The sequence below is a fragment of the Cherax quadricarinatus genome, unplaced genomic scaffold, assembly GCF_038502225.1.
Source record: "Cherax quadricarinatus isolate ZL_2023a unplaced genomic scaffold, ASM3850222v1 Contig5099, whole genome shotgun sequence".
NCBI classification, from domain to species: Eukaryota; Metazoa; Arthropoda; class Malacostraca; order Decapoda; family Parastacidae; genus Cherax; species Cherax quadricarinatus.
Genome location: NW_027200125.1, coordinates 4,844 through 24,067, shown reverse-complemented (window position 1 = coordinate 24,067; position 19,224 = coordinate 4,844). Strand labels below are relative to the sequence as shown.

Here is a 19,224-nt window from a genome sequence, read left to right as displayed (position 1 = left end):
ATGTTTTATTTTTTCTTAAGCATTCCTAACATCCTCTTGTATTAAATTCATGCTAATTCAAATTTTTATTTCTCTGCATAGTATAAAATGTGTGATTTATGTGTTATGGAATGTTGTTAAACACAAGGAAAGCCACTTGTGTCAGGCTTATGTGTCAGGCTTATGTGTCAGGCTTTTGTGTCAGGCTTTTGTGTCAGGCTTTTGTGTCAGGCTTTTGTGTAAGGCTTTACCTGGACATACACAGCAGTATCCTGGCCAAAAATGTGCTGTAGTTTAAAAAAAACGCAGTCGTGTATTTCTGTAAGTTACTGTCATGTAACAGTAGCATTGAAAACGGAAAAATACAGGACTACCCCATATATACCGCACCTGTTTTTGGTGTTCCATGTTTTTGTTGGCTTTCAGTTGAGCCGTTGTTCATTATACTGGGTGCTTTAACTGCTGCACCACTGTTATTGCCATATTTAGAGCTGTATGAGCAAGGTTCCTCCTGTATAAAGAAGCCAGGGGTCCAAGGGGGCTAGTAACACTATATAAATTACCGAATATAAAAAGAGGAAAAACTTTCATTTCTTCTTTTTCGGGTCACCCTGCCTTGGTGGGAAACGACCAGTGAGTTAAAAAATAAAAGAAACTAATGCCATTTTTTTTTTTTGTTTCTTCACCCCAGGACTGTCTGACAGTGCGAGGGATGCAGGCATTGCCTGCCCTACCTGAGTCGTTGAGTATCATTGAGATGGGAGGGCAGGAGGGCTCAGAGAATGAGCCTCGCACGATGGGCGCGCTCTATCTCAACATTGGTCTTCAGGTAATCCAGACTATATCTTGATTTATACACAAATAGCCCACACATAGGAGAGAGAAGGTTATGGTTGGACCATTTACAAGTCACACTAACACACGAAGGTGAGGGAGCCAGTATATATAGGCGAGGGAGACAAGGACGGGATGAAGAGAGGAAGAAAGAAGAAAGAAGAGAAGTAGTAGTAGTGGTAATACTGGTAGTGGAAGTGGTAGTAGTAGTAGTGGTAATGCTGGTAGTGGAAGTGGTAGTAGTAGTAGTGGTAATGCTGGTAGTGGAAGTGGTAGTAGTAGTAGTACAGAAGCACCCCTGTATCCGCAGATTTGGTTTCTGTGGTTTCAGTCATCCACAGTTTACTGTGGCCCAAAAATATCATAACATGAGAAAGAAGGAACACTGCAACAGGCCTACTGACCCATGCAGAGCAGGTCCATGTCCCCCCCCCAGATTAGCCCAATGACCCCCCCCCCCCTCTCCCCGGATTAGTCCAGTGACCCACCCAGTCTGGTCACCTCCACTCAAGGAAGGAGCACGGCACCAGACCCAGCAGCACAAGCTAGTCAGGTCCAACTCACACCCACTCATGTATTTATCTAACTTACTTTTAAAACTACACAACGTTTTAGCCTGATTTTAATTTGGGTTAATAATGACCCCAAAACCCTAAAGTAATGATGCCGGCAGCTCTTCAAACACTAAGAGAAGCTGTGAAGTGCTTCCCATCAGTGAAAAAGTGATAATTCTCATCTTATTATGCGTAACTTGTTAATGAAACTTTATCATAGGTATGGTACTTGGTACTTGGTACTTGGTACTTGGGACTTGGTACTTGGTACTTGGTACTTGGTACTTGGGACTTGGTACTTGGGACTTGGTACTTGGTACTTGGTACTTGGGACTTGGTACTTGGGACTTGGGACTTGGGACTTGGTACTTGGGACTTGGTACTTGGTACTTGGTACTTGGGACTTGGTACTTGGTACTTGGGACTTGGTACTTGGTACTTGGGACTTGGGACTTGGTACTTGGGACTTGGGACTTGGGACTTGGTACTTGGGACTTGGGACTTGGGACTTGGTACTTGGTACTTGGTACTTGGTACTTGGGACCTGACGATCTGTTGGAGTGTGAGCAGGGTAATATTTAGTGAAGGGATTCAGGGAAACCGGTTATTTCATATAGTCGGACTTGAGTCCTGGAAATGGGAATTACAATGCCTGCACTTTAAAGGAGGGGTTTGGGATATTGGCAGTTTGGAGGGATATGTTGTGTATCTCTATACGTACATGCTTCTAAACTGTTGTATTCTGAGCACCTCTGCAAAAACAGTGATTATGTGCGAGTGTGGTGAAAGTGTTGAATGATGATGAAAGTATTTTCTTTTTGGGGATTTTCTTTCTTTTTTGGGTCACCCTGCCTCGGTGGGAGACGGCCGACTTGTTGAAAAAAAAAAATGTATGTAAATGAGAAGCAACCTATATACTATAGGGTTTGCTACTCTCCATAGTTTCAGGCGTCCACGGTAGGTCTTGGAACATATTCCCTGCGGATATGGGGGGACTACTGTATTTATGTTGTGTTCTTCATGCTTATAGTTTTATTTATTAGATAATATTAACTTGGGTGTTCTAGTGTGTATTTTTTATTTATATTAGTGAGAGCACTGAATGATCTTAGGTATTAAAATGCTCTTCAGATCCCACAATTTTCTTCAATTTTTGCTTCCAGACTGTATCTTGATTTTATTTTCCAGAATGGTGTACTGCTGCGTACTGTCCTTGATTCAGTGACAGGTGACATGTCAGACACTCGTACCCGTTATTTGGGCTCCCGGCCGGTCAAACTCTTCAGGATCATCATGCAGGGGAATGAATCAGTAAGTTAGTATATGATACACCCATTCCTCAACCTGCATGTATAGTTTAGTACTATATGCAATAGATACAAAGTTTTCTCTCTAAGTATGAGCCATTTGTCAACTGTTCCAGCCAGAGTATTATGTGTGTGTTTAAGTTTGAGTCGCAGGAGAAGGGTATCAGGTGAGGTTAGGTTAGGCAAGGTTTGTCAGAAAACAGGACAAGTGTTTCCTGACATGGGTCTCAATTATATGATCACCTGCAGCTGGAGCTTTCGGTCATCTGACAGAGGCCTTCCACTGGCTTACTTGTCCACCCCTTGAAAAGTTAATCAGGGAAATTGTTATAAAGTGCACATAATTTTTAAACCTAACCCTGCCCTATTCTTGAATCAAATTTCATTACGTTCCATTGCCCTTCCAGATTTATCACTTCCCAATCATTATAATAATTATACTGTGAGGCATAAATAAAAGTTAAATTTTCAATGTTTTAAAACTTCTTAATTTTTCATTGGACATAAAATGTAACAACTTTCTTACTGTGTGAATCAAGAAAAGGATGGATTGGGGTCGTGGTCCATCATATATCTCCCCCAAGCATGGATGGTCCACAGTTTGAGTTCCCATCCATTCTTTTGTATACTCAGGTGTTCTGGAGAGATTATCTGGAGAGAGTTCCGGGGGTCAACGCCCCCGCGGCCCGGTCTGTGACCAGGCCTCCTTAGGTCAGTGTCCCAGGATGCGACCCACACCAGTCGACTAACACCCAGGTACCCATTTTACTGATGGGGAACATAGACAACAGGTGGAAAGAAACACGTCCAATGTTTCTACTCTGGCTGGGAATCGAACCCAGGCCCTCACCGTGTGAAGCGAGAGCGTTAACCACCAGGCCACCAGAGCCGCAGTCTGGAACTAAGCTGACATAAGTCAAATATGAATATCTGTCAGATGAGTAAATAAATAACTACTATCACTGAATAAGTGAATAAATAATTACTGTAACTAAATACTAGTACAGTGGACCCCCGCATAACGATTACCTCCGAATGTGACCAATTATGTAAGTGTATTTATGTAAGTGCGTTTGTACGTGTATGTTTGGGGGTCTGAAATGGACTAATCTACTTCACAATATTCCTTATGGGAACAAATTCGGTCAGTACTGGCACCTGAACATACTTCTGGAGTGAAAAAATATCGTTAACCGGGGGTCCACTGTATTGAAAAGTAAATAAATGAATGCAAGTTACAGATTTTGCCGCCTTCATGCTGGGTAATTATCTTAATTCATCTCCAAAGTAATTGCTTTTGCACCATTATAAAGTTTAATTGCTTTTGCACCATTATAAAGTTTAATTGCTTTTGCACCATTATAAAGTTTAATTGCTTTTGCACCATTATAAAGTTTAATTGCTTTTGCACCATTATAAAGTTTAATTGCTTTTGCACCATTATAAAGTTTAATTGCTTTTGCACCATTATAAAGTTTAATTGCTTTTGCACCATTATAAAGTTTAATTGCTTTTGCACCATTATAAAGTTTAATTGCTTTTGCACCATTATAAAGTTTAATTGCTTTTGCACCATTGTAAAGTTTAATTGCTTTTGCACCATTATAAAGTTTAATTGCTTTTGCACCATTATAAAGTTTAATTGCTTTTGCACCATTATAAAGTTTAATTGCTTTTGCACCATTATAAAGTTTAATTGCTTTTGCACCATTATAAAGTTTAATTGCTTTTGCACCATTGTAAAGTTTAATTGCTTTTGCACCATTATAAAGTTTAATTGCTTTTGCACCATTATAAAGTTTAATTGCTTTTGCACCATTATAAAATTTAATTGCTTTTGCACCATTATAAAGTTTAATTGCTTTTGCACCATTATAAAGTTGAAACATTGTAAGTTGAGAAGCACCTGGAATTATGATCTAACCTGTTCCCCTTTCTATTGACGGGAGATACCAAAACACGAAGGAAACAAACTGTAGGAAAAAAGAGATCAAGTCAAACATTTTAAGAGGTAGACTCAACCTTATGAAGGTTGGTGGACAGCAGTGAGGGAGGTACAATATTTTCCAGCATATCAGGCACATCTTTTTTTCTCCACAAAAAGTCTTGGAGAATATGCCTGTGCCTTATGTGCTCAAGGTCAGGGTCAAGGGTCGGCTTTGTGTTACGCTTCAGCATAAAGTACAGTGGTAATTAACCCTTGTATATGATAACTGGTTACCGTTATGATACTTGTGTCGTACACCTTATATACTGGAAAATACAATACAGTGGACCCCGCTTTACGATCAGCTCCCAATGCGACCAATTATGTAAGTGTATTTATGTAAGTGTGTTTGTACGTTTATGTTTGGGGGTCTGAAATGGACTAATCTAATTCACAATATTCCTTATGGGAACAAATTGGTTCAGTACTGGCACCTGAACATACTTCTGGAATGAAATAATGTTGTAAGCCGGGGGTCCACTGTACTATCTTCCTGTCATAAGAGTGTGAAAAATGGAAGCTTGTCTCTCTTAAGTGGAAATAGAAACCTTGCAGGATTGGTGGTGTGTGTGTAAGGCGGCAGGTAAATATACAGACTAATTGTACTTGCTTTAAGTGTACGTTTATATTTGCATTCCTGTGTGAACCTTGATATAGTTGTACTTTATCTTGTAGTGGTATTTCCTCTCCAGTTTAAGAGAATTGGTCTAAGACCAGGCTATGGGGTGATGGTCCTAACATCATTAATAAATATATTTCAGTTCCTTCCACACAGTGTACCTTTGCAGGAAATTAGTGTCACTGCTTTAAAAAGTTCTACTGTGTTAGTAAAGCTGCTTTCCACACTAGTTACCAAAGTATACCATGTCAGAAGTGTATTATATCAAAAGTATACCACATAAAAGTACAGTGGACCCCCGGTTAACGATATTTTTTCACTCCAGAAGTATGTTCAGGTGCCAGTACTGACCGAATTTGTTCCCATAAGGAATATTGTGAAGTAGATTAGTCCATTTCAGACCCCCAAACATACACGTACAAACACACTTACATAAATACACTTACATAATTGGTCGCATTCGGAGGTAATCGTTATGCGGGGGTCCACTGTATACCACATCAAAAGTAGTATATGCTGTCAAAAGTATACCATGTTAAAAGTATACCATGTTAAAAGTATACCATGTCAAAAGTATACCATGTCAAAATTATACCATGTCAAAAGTATACCATGTCCAATGTATATCTTGTCAAAAATATACCATATCAAAAGAAAGGCAAAAGACATCAGCTTTTCACTCCTAGTATAAGTTTTTTTTTTTTTAATGCCCTGGCCATCTCCCATCAAGGTAGGGGGCGACCTTAAAAGAAAACAGAAGCTTTCCTTTTCACGTGTGGTAATTTATTCATAAGAAGGGGTTACTAACCCCTTGCCACTGTAATACATTTTTTGTTGCAGGTGTCACATTCTCTGGAGTACACCCCTCGCAAGTTTGTCATCCACCCGGAGAGCGGGCACCTGGTGGTCATTGAGACCGACCACAATGCTTACACGGACGACACCAAACGTCAGCGCAAGATGCAGATGGCCGAGGTACGTGTTGAACTTTACGTTTTTCTCGTATACATGTTTTTCTTTACACTTTCAGAGGATTCTTTAATTTTATTTAGTACAGTAAGTCCTTGACTTACAAACTCGTTGATAATCGTCTTTATTGTGTATAATTCCAGTATTATATTGTGTATAATATCAATATTATACACAGTATAAAAGGTCTCCTAATGTGTTTGTAAGTCGAGGACTTACTGTTTACCTGGAGAGAGTTCCGGGGGTCAATGCCCCCGCGGCCCGGTCTGTGACCAGGCCGTAATGTTAGAAGCAGCAGGTCACTAGGCAACAATACGGAGTGGCGGAGAATCGATGTTCCGTATATCAGTCTCACAAGCGGGACTGAACTGTGTACATTGATTAACCTGGAGTCCTTTTAGTTGTACTCTAAATGGTATGTCAGATAATTGATTTAGAAAATAACAAAAGGGCACAATACGATGACTGGAACAATACTACTGTTACTACTACTATTACTACTATTATACTAGTACAGTACTATTAACCATACCCCCGGCCGGGATTGAACCCGCGGTCATAGAGTCTCAAAACTCCAGCCCGTCGCGTTCAGTACTATTATTATACTACTATTATTATACTACTATTATTATACTACTATTGTTGCCTTGCTTCACTCTTTGTCTCGTGTGCCACTACCACTACCAGCATTACCACTACCACTACCAGCATTACCACTACCACTACTATTTCCACTTCTTTCTTTCTTCCTTCTTTCTTCCTTCCTTCTTTCTTCCTTATAGCTTCCTTTATTTCTTTCTTCTTCCTTCTTCTTTTTTTCTTCCTTCTTCCTTCTTTCTTCTTCTTTTTTTCTTCTTTCTTCCTTCTTTCTTCCTTCTTTCTTCCTTCTTTCTTCCTTCTTTCTTCCTTCTTCCTTCCTTCTTCCTTCCTTCTTCCTTCCTCCTTCCTTCTTCCTTCCTTCCTTCCTTCTTCCTTCCTTCCTTCCTTCTTCCTTCCTTCTTCCTTCCTTCTTTCTTCCTTTCTTCCTTCTTCCTTCTTTCTTCCTTCTTTCTTCCTTCCTTCTTCCTTCCTTCTTCCTTCCTTCTTCCTTCTTCCTTCCTTCTTCCTTCCTTCTTCCTTCCTTCTTTCTTCCTTCTTTCTTCCTTCCTTCCTTCTTTCTTCCTTCTTCCTTCCTTCTTTCTTCCTTTCTTTCTTCCTTCTCTCTCTCTCTCTCTCTCTCTCTCTCTCTCTCTCTCTCTCTCTCTCTCTCACATATCCTTGCCCTCGTATGTTAGTGCTTGACTAGTTAATGGTCAAAGTTGGACCGAAATGTCGTCATAAGTTTCTTTCTCGTGTGTCTGGGTTATTTGTTTGTTATTTATTTGTATTTATTGGAAGACACTGTGTACCCATTGCTTGCTTATCACATTTTTTAAACATCAGAAATTGATTACCTCTTCAAGTTAGTTTCTAATTAGCCAGGCTCTGGTTTGTATGCTGGAATGCGTGTAGCCAGCAGTAACAGTCTGGCTGATCAGGCCTTGATCCACCAGGACACCTGGTCAGGGATCAGACCATAGGGGTGCTGACCCCTGAAAATATCCTGAAGTTATTCTTGGGGTATCCTTCCCATCAGTGTCAAGTGACACAAAGAAAAAACACTATTCTATTCTATTATCACACTGGCCGATTCCCACCAAGGCAGGGTGGCCCGAAAAAGAAAAACTTTCACCATCATTCACTCCATCACTGTCTTGCCAGAAGGGTGCTTTACACTACAGTTTTTAAACTGCAACATTAACACCCCTCCATTATTGATTCTCCAGTTGTGTTTCCAGAAGTGTACAGATAGGCCTTATTTACATTATGCTGCACAGTTCTGGTCACTGTATTACAGAATGCAAATAAATGCACTGGAAAACATACAAAGGAGTTTACCTGGAGAGAGTTCCGGGGGTCAATGCCCCTGCGGCCCGGTCTGTGACAAAGTTGATCCCATGTATCAGAAATCTTTCCTATGAGGATAGACTGAGTCCCTGAATCTGCACTATGAGGATAGACTGAGTCCCTGAATCTGCACTATGAGGATAGACTGAGTCCCTGAATCTGCACTATGAGGATAGACTGAGTCCCTGAATCTGCACTATGAGGATAGACTGAGTCCCTGAATCTGCACTATGAGGATAGACTGAGTCCCTGAATCTGCACTCTCTAGGAAGGTGTAGAAATAGGGAGGATATGATTGAGGCGTGTAAATGGAAAACATGAATAAATAACAGGGATGTAAATAGCGTGCTAAAAATATCTAACCAAGACAGAACTCGCAGCAATGGTTTCAAATTGGAAAAAATTAGTTTCAGAAAAGATATAGGAAAGCACTGGTTTGGTGTTACAGTTGTGGGTGAGTGGAACAAAAACCTTGTGTAATTTTAAAAATAGGTTAGACAGATACATTAGTAGGTGTGAGTTGGACCTGACTAGCTTGGGCCAGTAGGCCGGCTGCAGTGCTCCTTCTTATGTTCTTATCTCATACATGTACCTGTACTGTTCTTCCTGATAATCACTTTAATACAATAGTCATTTTTAAATAAAAAATTTGCTATTATTACTAGGAGACTTGGAGAAAGGGGCTAGTAACCCTCTTCTCCTCTAACCCTTCTCCTATATAAATTACTAAATCTAAAAAGAAAATTTTTTGTTTCTCTTTTTAAGTCTACCTCGGTGGGATACGGCCAGTCCGTTGGAAAAAACTAGGAGACTAAAGGGATTTTGCATTTTGTTACAGGAACTGAGAGAGGCTGCAGGAGAAGAGGAGGCCGAGGTTGCTGAGAGGATGGCAGAGGCTCTACTCTCCGAAGACCTCCCGGATGCTGTGTTTGGTGCTCCCAAGGCTGGCCCAGGCATGTGGGCATCTCTAGTACGCATCATTGAACCCATCCAGGGCAACACACTTCACATGATCAGACTGGACCAGAATGAAGCAGCCTTCAGGTAAGCTCATTCTTGTAGGTAACAGGACACAAGTGCAACTGTGACATTTTATTGTGACAGTGTTTTGCTCTCCAAGAACTTTGTCAAGCCATTACCATCTTGACAAAGCTCTGGGAGAGCGAAACGTTGCCACAATAAAATGTCACGTTAGTTGCACTTACGTCCTTTTACCTACATATTATTGGCAATTCTACCAACATTATTACAAGATCATTCTTGTACACGAATGGTATACAATACCGACAAGATGAAGAATTAGACACGTGTGCAGCATCTGGGTATCTTTACACAAATAACTTGCAGATAGGAGAAAGAAACTTCATGATAATGTTTCAGTCCAACTTGGACTGGGTTATTTGTGTATTGTTCCAGTCATGGCAGTGTGGCTTTGTGTTCTTTCTGGGTATATTTATTTGTAAATGTTTTGCCATCTAATGACTAGCAAAACGTCTACAAATAAAGTTACCCAGATGTTGTACATGTGTATAATTCAGTGATTCCCAAAGTGGGCAGTATTGCCCCCCCTTGGGGGTGGTGGAAAGATCCACCGGATGCTTTGAGGAATTTTGAATTTGCAGTAAACCTAATACCAAGCAAGAAGTGGGTTCGTATGTGTGGGGGGGGGGGGGAGGCGCTATGGATGTGGCCTGGGAGCCAGGGGGAGGGGGGGCAGCAGTGAGCCAAAGGGGGCAGTAGACTGAAAAAGTTTGGGAACCAGTGGTCTAATTCCTGGTGTAGGTCATTCTTGCACAATAATCAGTAAAAATACCAGAAGCCATCCAGGGCAACATAATCAGACTGGACCAGAATGAAGCAGCCTTTGGGTAAGATCGTTACATAAGAAAAAAGGAGCACTGCAGCAGGCCTACTGGCCCATCATTCTTGCTTAGTAATCAGTAATGTCACCAGGAGCCATCCAGGTCAACAGAAAACTATATGGCTCATGAAATCGTAATGACTCGATTGCAAACAAACCATACCACGGGTGGGGATAGAACCCATGATCAGAGAGTCTCAAAACTCCATACCGTCGCGTTAGCCACTGGACCAGCTAGCCACAATAAGATTCGTCCAACTAGGTATATTTCTAAACCATAGGAAGGTTAGCATAGGCACCACTGTGACCACAAATGCAAGTTTTTACAGACGAATCTCCAGCTAGCGTGACCATGACAAAAACTATATCTTTGTGTTAGAAATGCAGTGCAACCAAAGTTGTACACAAAAAACTAGGGCATGAGGCGAGTTAAATTTTCTGATAGCTTGCATAGCACTAAAGGAGTCTGAGACTATCACAAATGTTGCGCTGAACATGATCAAACTGAAGGAAGGGGCAGGGATGTTGCTGTTCAGAGGATCATTTGAATCGCAATGTCTCCACACTTCTGGCAAGACAGCTATTAAATGAATGATGCTGAAGGTGTTTCCTGATTTGGGATCCCCTACCTTAGTGAAAGATGTCCAGTGCACATAGAAATAAATGCATTTGTCTTTTCTTTTTTCAGTATTTCATTAGTAAAATTTGCCAACCAAAGTGACATGGATCAGCAGTACTTGTTAGTGGGCACCGTGAAGGATTACCAGCTGAGTCCTCGCCAGGTGGAGTGTGGCTACATTTACTGCTACAAGTAAGATTTAAGATTTGTTTGGATTTTTATCTCAGATAGCCACTCAGGATGACCCAAGAAAGTCACTGCATCATCAAGGACTGTCTGTCTGATTTCCATTGTGGTCCTTCAATCTTGTCCTCCAGGATGCTACCCACACTTGTCCATAACACCCAGGTACCTGCTTACTGCTAGGTGAACAGTGACAGCATGTGTAAGATGACTAACACTCAGGGAGACACTGCTGTCCTGCCATATGAATGTGAAATGGAAACCTGTAATTGTTTTACACAATGGTAGGATTGCTTGTGTCTTTTCTTTGTCTCATAAGCACACAAGAAAACAGGTACATCTTCCTACTTACACTTCTACTTACACTCAAGTCACACTAAACAAGCATGTACATGCATACACAAGCATTTAAGTAGGGAAGCAGAATAAGAATCCTTCCTTCATAAGCCATGAGTGTATTAAAAGACTTAAGATGCCAGGAGCACAGTGCTAGTAACACCTCCTGTATAAATTACTAAATATAAGAAGATCTGTTGGAGTGTGAGCAGGGTAATATTTAGTGAAGGGATTCAGGGAAACCGGTTATTTTCATATAGTCGGACTTGAGTCCTGGAAATGGGAAGTACAATGCCTGCACTTTAAAGGAGGGGTTTGGGATATTGGCAGTTTGGAGGGATATGTTGTGTATCTTTATATGTGTATGCTTCTGGACTGTTGTATTCTGAGCACCTCTGCAAAAACAGTGATAATGTGCGAGTGTGGTGAAAGTGTTGAATGATGATGAAAGTATTTTCTTTTTGGGGATTTTCTTTCTTTTTTGGGTCACCCTGCCTCGGTGGGAGACGGCCCACTTGTTTAAAAAAAAAAAAAAAAAGAAGAACCACTTTCATTTCTTCCTTTTCAGGTCACTCTGCCTTGGTGGGAGACAACCAGTGTGTTCAGAAAACAAGTCATTCTACTTTGCCCTATTTTCTCTAAATGTCTAAACCACCTTAACAAACACCTCCTCAGCCCTCTGGGTAATACCTTTAGTGACCTTGGACATCCTCTTAATTCACACTGCATATTGCTGTAAGCAGGAAGTAAGACAGCTGGACACAAGTGATAATGATTGTTATCTCTTGTGGGTCACCTTGGTGGGAAGCAGTCAGGGTTTTAACAAATTTTTTAAACAGGCTGGCTGTCTCCCACACAGGCAGGGTGACCTGAAAAAGAAACACTTTCATCATCATTCACACTATTGCTGTCTTTCCAGAGGTGGGCAGATACTGCAGGTCAGATGTCCTTTTAAACAGCAAATATTCCAAACCCCTCATTTAAAGTGCAGACATTGTACTTCCCACCTCCAGGACTCGAGTCTGGCTAACCAGTTTTCCTGAATCCCTTCACAAAATATTACCCTGATCACACCCCAATAGCTCATCAGGTCCCAAAAACCATTCATGTCCAATCCTGTCTAACATGCTCACACATACCTGCTGTATGTTCAAGCCCCTTTCACAAAAAACCCCCTCTTCCTTACACAATTACAGGTATTCCTTTGCTCACTATATTTATACTATTAAGTGTAATACTGTGACAAGTAACTCTGGTTTGACCCTTTGTTTGAATATTGAATTGAAGTTACACAGTATGTGGTATAGCATTGTACAGTAACCTCGACTTACAAACACATTGGGGATCTCCCGAATTGTGTATAATATTCATAATACAGGAAGTCTTCAACTTGCGAACACATTGGGGACCTGTATAATAATGATATATTTTTTTCAACTTGTTGGCCATCTCCCACCGAGGCAGGGTGACCCAAAAAGAAAGAAAAACCCAAAAAGAAAGAAAAAACTTTAATCATCATTCAACACTTTCACCATTACTCATACATAATCACTGTTTCTGCAGAGGCGCTCAGGTACAACAGGTTACATGTCCCTCCAAACTGCCAATATCCTAAACCCCTCCTTTAAAGTGCAGGCATTGTACTTCCCATTTCCAGGACTCAAGTCCAGCTAACCGGTTTCCCTGATAATGATATACACAGTAATATAATAATGATATTAAACACAGTAATGATATAATAATGATATGCACTACTTACTGTGTTACTTTGTTATTTCTACCATGACAGAGTGGCCAGTGACTGCACCAGTCTGGAGCTACTTCATCGTACAGAAGTTGAAGACATTCCTACAGCCATATGCTCGTATAATGGCCGCGTTCTGATAGGGGTTGGCCGCTTGTTAAGAATATATGACCTGGGCAAGAAAAAACTCCTACGAAAATGTGAAAATAAGGTAATACACGATGAGAGATAATAATATTGCCTGAAATAAATTGTGCATATTTAGGGTATAAAATTCAATGTATATTTATTCTATTTTAACATAAAAGAAAATATTCTTCAGGCTAATTGAAATTAAAATGACATCTTATATTTCTCTGCCATAGCACATTCCAAATCTTATCGTGGACATCAAAGCTAGAGGCCAGCGTGTCTTCGTCAGTGATGTTCAAGAGAGCTTGTTCGTTCTTCGGTACAAACGACACGAGAACCAGTTGATCATATTTGTGGATGATACAAACCAGCGCTGGGTCACCACTTCCTGCCTCCTGGACTTTGATACTGCCGCAGTTGCTGACAAGTTTGGTAACATTGCTGTGGTGAGTGTACTGTCACCTTCACTGACAAGTTTATCACATTTATCAATATTTCTTACCAAAACTTAAATTACAGATGTTTATTAGTATTTTCCTTCTCCCAAAGGTACGTCTGGGTGGGGACATCAATGATGACGTTGATGAGGACCCCACAGGCAACAAGGCACTGTGGGACCGTGGCCTTCTCAACGGTGCTTCTCAAAAGGCTGAGGTGATTGCTAACTTCCACGTGGGAGAAACTGTCAACACACTTGAGGTAAATCTTATCATTATTTTTGTTTTACATATCGGCCATCTCCCACTGAGACACAGTGACTAAAAAAAAAAGAAAATCTCGTAACGCTTTTCTTCTTTTTTTTTTCTAACATAACAGCCGTCTCCCACCAAGACAGAGTGACCCAGTAAAGAAAACATCATAAAGTTTTTCTTCTTTTTACATTTAGTAATTTATACAGGAGAAGGTGCTGCCTTGGTTGCCTATTATGACACGAATGACTTACGGAGGAAGAATTTACCTTACTCAGACTTTCAGCATACAAGGCGCAGGCTGATTTTCCAGCACTTTATGGGGAACAAGTGCACTTTGTGTATAGGAAAATACAGTAATTGTAAATACTTGCTGAACAGTAGAGTTCAAACCTGTGGCAACCCAGTCCTAAAACTAAAAGCCCAGTGTACTATACTAACCATGGGTTCAAAACTCGATTCTGCTCAGTAAGATCTTATAAGTTGATTTCTATCATACCTGCAAGTTGTCACCCCCTTTCTTATTAGTGTCCTTTTTATTTTTTCATCCCCTTGATGCTGGTGAGGGGCTCTTGATCAAGGGAATTGCATCTGTGCTCCAGTTCCCTGAATTAAGCCTGAATACCTTCTACATCCCCCACCCCACAGGTGCTGCATAATCATATGGTTTTAGCGCTCCCCCTTGATTATAATAATTTATTTTTTCATGCCTATGTTATACAGTTGAAGATAATGAAGTTTAGCTAAAGGACATACTTCTGACAGTATCTTGAGCCATAGTTTTTGTAGTCATTCCTACGACCTACATATTAACCCTTTATTCCTAGGTAGTAGGTTGGTAGACAGCAACCACCCAGGGAGGTACTACCGTCTTGCCAAGTGAATGTAAAACGAAAGCCTGTAATTGTTTTACATGATGGTAGGATTGCTGGTGTCCATTTTTCTGTTTCATAAATATGCAAGGTTTCAGTTACGTCTTGCTACTTCTACTTACACTTAGGTCACACTACACATACATGTACAAGCACATATATACACACCCCTCTGGGTTTTCTTCTATTTTCTTTCTAGTTCTTATTCTTGTTTATTTCCTCTTATCTCCATGGGGAAGTGGAACAGAATTCTTCCTCCGTAAGCCATGCGTGTTGTAAGAGGCGACTAAAATGCCGGGAGCAAGGGGCTAGTAACCTCTTCTCCTGTATATATTACTAAATGTAAAAGGAGAAACTTTCGTTTTTCCTTTTGGGCCACCCCGCCTCGGTGGGATACGGCCGGTGTGTTGAAAGAAAGAAAGAATAGAGACAGCTGTTCATTACTTTTTAATTTTTTTCTGGTGATTGCTTGTCTGACCCACAAACACAAGAAATGCAAAAATGCTGATCTTTTGAGACTAATAATAATTTTGTTAAATTCAGAAAGCCACACTGATCCCTGGTGGTAGTGAGTCACTGGTGTACACAACGTTGAGTGGGACAGTGGGCGTGCTGGTGCCGTTTACATCTCGAGAGGATCACGAACTGTTCCAGAATCTGGAAATGCATATGCGCTCGGAGCACCCTCCCCTCTGTGGCCGCGACCATCTCTCCTTCAGGTCGTATTTCTTCCCTGTTAAGGTTAGCATCGTCAGTCACAGCACCTGATGTTATTGCTGGGGTTATTACTGAGGTTATTATTGGAGGTTATTACTGATGTTATTACTGATGTTATTGCTGGGGTTATTACTGATGACAAGAAAATGTTTAATATTTTGTTTTCGAGGTGAGACACCTTTCACCTAAATTATAAAGTTTAATGATAGTACTATGACCTAACAAAAAAAAATCCTACACTGTACTCACAAATTGGAGAGTGAAATTTGACGCCATTTTGGTTTATTGAGATTTTATTAAATTTTGAAAGTTGTACCTGGAGTTTACCTGGAACAATTTGTAGAATGTTCGATGTCAAATCATCAAATATTTAAAAAATCTGTCTCTTTCAGAATGTAATTGACGGAGATTTGTGTGAACAGTTTAACATGGTAGACCCAGCAAAGCAGCGAAGTATATCCGAGGACTTAGACAAGACGCCAAACGAGTTGTCCAAGAGATTGGAAGACATCAGAACCCGTTATGCCTTCTAAATATCCTTGTTTAATGCACTGTACAGTATTTGTGTTGTGAGAAGAATTGTGAATTGACATTTTAAATAGCTATTAGGATCTAGACTCCACATCCTTTGTTTTTTTTCAGTACATCTCCACCTATAACCCCCTTCTCCCGTATAAATTACTAAATTTAAGAGAAACTTTCGTTTTTTTTTTTTTATTATCACACCGGCCGATTCCCACCAAGGCAGGGTGGCCCGAAAAAGAAAAACTTTCACCATCATTCACTCCATCACTGTCTTGCCAGAAGGGTGCTTTACACTACAGTTTTTAAACTGCAACATTAACACCCCTCCTTCAGAGTGCAGGCACTGTACTTCCCATCTCCAGGACTCAAGTCCGGCCTGCCGGTTTCCCTGAATCCCTTCATAAATGTTACTTTGCTCACACTCCAACAGCACGTCAAGTATTAAAAACCATTTGTCTCCATTCACTCCTATCAAACACGCTCACGCATGCCTGCTGGAAGTCCAAGCCCCTCGCACACAAAACCTCCTTTACCCCCTCCCTCCAACCCTTCCTAGGCCGACCCCTACCCCGCCTTCCTTCCACTACAGACTGATACACTCTTGAAGTCATTCTGTTTCGCTCCATTCTCTCTACATGTCCGAACCACCTCAACAACCCTTCCTCAGCCCTCTGGACAACAGTTTTGGTAATCCCGCACCTCCTCCTAACTTCCAAACTACGAATTCTCTGCATTATATTCACACCACACATTGCCCTCAGACATGACATCTCCACTGCCTCCAGCCTTCTCCTCGCTGCAACATTCATCACCCACGCTTCACACCCATATAAGAGCGTTGGTAAAACTATACTCTCATACATTCCCCTCTTTGCCTCCAAGGACAAAGTTCTTTGTCTCCACAGACTCCTAAGTGCACCACTCACTCTTTTTCCCTCATCAATTCTATGATTCACCTCATCTTTCATAGACCCATCCGCTGACACGTCCACTCCCAAATATCTGAATACGTTCACCTCCTCCATACTCTCTCCCTCCAATCTGATATTCAATCTTTCATCACCTAATCTTTTTGTTATCCTCATAACCTTACTCTTTCCTGTATTCACCTTTAATTTTCTTCTTTTGCACACCCTACCAAATTCATCCACCAATCTCTGCAACTTCTCTTCAGAATCTCCCAAGAGCACAGTGTCATCAGCAAAGAGCAGCTGTGACAACTCCCACTTTGTGTGTGATTCTTTATCTTTTAACTCCACGCCTCTTGCCAAGACCCTCGCATTTACTTCTCTTACAACCCCATCTATAAATATATTAAACAACCACGGTGACATCACACATCCTTGTCTAAGGCCTACTTTTACTGGGAAAAAATTTCCCTCTTTCCTACATACTCTAACTTGAGCCTCACTATCCTCGTAAAAACTCTTCACTGCTTTCAGTAACCTACCTCCTACACCATACACTTGCAACATCTGCCACATTGCCCCCCTATCCACCCTGTCATACGCCTTTTCCAAATCCATAAATGCCACAAAGACCTCTTTAGCCTTATCTAAATACTGTTCACTTATATGTTTCACTGTAAACACCTGGTCCACACACCCCCTACCTTTCCTAAAGCCTCCTTGTTCATCTGCTATCCTATTCTCCGTCTTACTCTTAATTCTTTCAATTATAACTCTACCATACACTTTACCAGGTACACTCAACAGACTTATCCCCCTATAATTTTTGCACTCTCTTTTATCCCCTTTGCCTTTATACAAAGGAACTATGCATGCTCTCTGCCAATCCCTAGGTACCTTACCCTCTTCCATACATTTATTAAATAATTGCACCAACCACTCCAAAACTATATCCCCACCTGCTTTTAACATTTCTATCTTTATCCCATCAATCCCGGCTGCCTTACCCCCTTTCATTTTACCTACTGCCTCACGAACTTCCCCCACACTCACAACTGGCTCTTCCTCACTCCTACAAGATGTTATTCCTCCTTGCCCTATACACGAAATCACAGCTTCCCTATCTTCATCAACATTTAACAATTCCTCAAAATATTCCTTCCATCTTCCCAATACCTCTAACTCTCCATTTAATAACTCTCCTCTCCTATTTTTAACTGACAAATCCATTTGTTCTCTAGGCTTTCTTAACTTGTTAATCTCACTCCAAAACTTTTTCTTATTTTCAACAAAATTTGTTGATAACATCTCACCCACTCTCTCATTTGCTCTCTTTTTACATTGCTTCACCACTCTCTTAACTTCTCTCTTTTTCTCCATATACTCTTCCCTCCTTGCATCACTTCTACTTTGTAAAAACTTCTCATATGCTAACTTTTTCTCCCTTACTACTCTCTTTACATCATCATTCCACCAATCGCTCCTCTTCCCTCCTGCACCCACTTTCCTGTAACCACAAACTTCTGCTGAACACTCTAACACTACATTTTTAAACCTACCCCATACCTCTTCGACCCCATTGCCTATGCTCTCATTAGCCCATCTATCCTCCAATAGCTGTTTATATCTTACCCTAACTGCCTCCTCTTTTAGTTTATAAACCTTCACCTCTCTCTTCCCTGATGCTTCTATTCTCCTTGTATCCCATCTACCTTTTACTCTCAGTGTAGCTACAACTAGAAAGTGATCTGATATATCTGTGGCCCCTCTATAAACATGTACATCCTGAAGTCTACTCAACAGTCTTTTATCTACCAATACATAATCCAACAAACTACTGTCATTTCGCCCTACATCATATCGTGTATACTTATTTATCCTCTTTTTCTTAAAATATGTATTACCTATAACTAAACCCCTTTCTATACAAAGTTCAATCAAAGGGCTCCCATTATCATTTACACCTGGCACCCCAAACTTACCTACCACACCCTCTCTAAAAGTTTCTCCTACTTTAGCATTCAAGTCCCCTACCACAATTACTCTCTCACTTGGTTCAAAGGCTCCTATACATTCACTTAACATCTCCCAAAATCTCTCTCTCTCCTCTGCATTCCTCTCTTCTCCAGGTGCATACACGCTTATTATGACCCACTTCTCGCATCCAACCTTTACTTTAATCCACATAATTCTTGAATTTACACATTCATATTCTCTTTTCTCCTTCCATAACTGATCATTTAACATTACTGCTACCCCTTCCTTTGCTCTAACTCTCTCAGATACTCCAGATTTAATCCCATTTATTTCCCCCCACTGAAACTCTCCTACCCCCTTCAGCTTTGTTTCGCTTAGGGCCAGGACATCCAACTTCTTTTCATTCATAACATCAGCAATCATCTGTTTCTTGTCATCCGCACTACATCCACGCACATTTAAGCAACCCAGTTTTATAAAGTTTTT

General features: G+C 40.7%; 1 protein-coding gene across 1 annotated transcript; it reads left to right on the top strand.

Annotated features, from left to right (window-relative positions):
• Positions 1 to 670: 670 nt before the first annotated feature.
• Positions 671 to 16,017, top strand: LOC138852210 (splicing factor 3B subunit 3-like; the record flags this gene model as incomplete). The annotated part of the gene is made up of 10 exons (XM_070081920.1): positions 671 to 808; positions 2,556 to 2,678; positions 6,112 to 6,255; positions 9,014 to 9,219; positions 10,725 to 10,847; positions 12,964 to 13,129; positions 13,284 to 13,496; positions 13,600 to 13,749; positions 15,155 to 15,352; positions 15,721 to 16,017. Coding segments are annotated over 10 exons (1,602 nt in total), but the record flags the coding sequence as incomplete, so codon positions are not given.
• Positions 16,018 to 19,224: the final 3,207 nt, after the last annotated feature.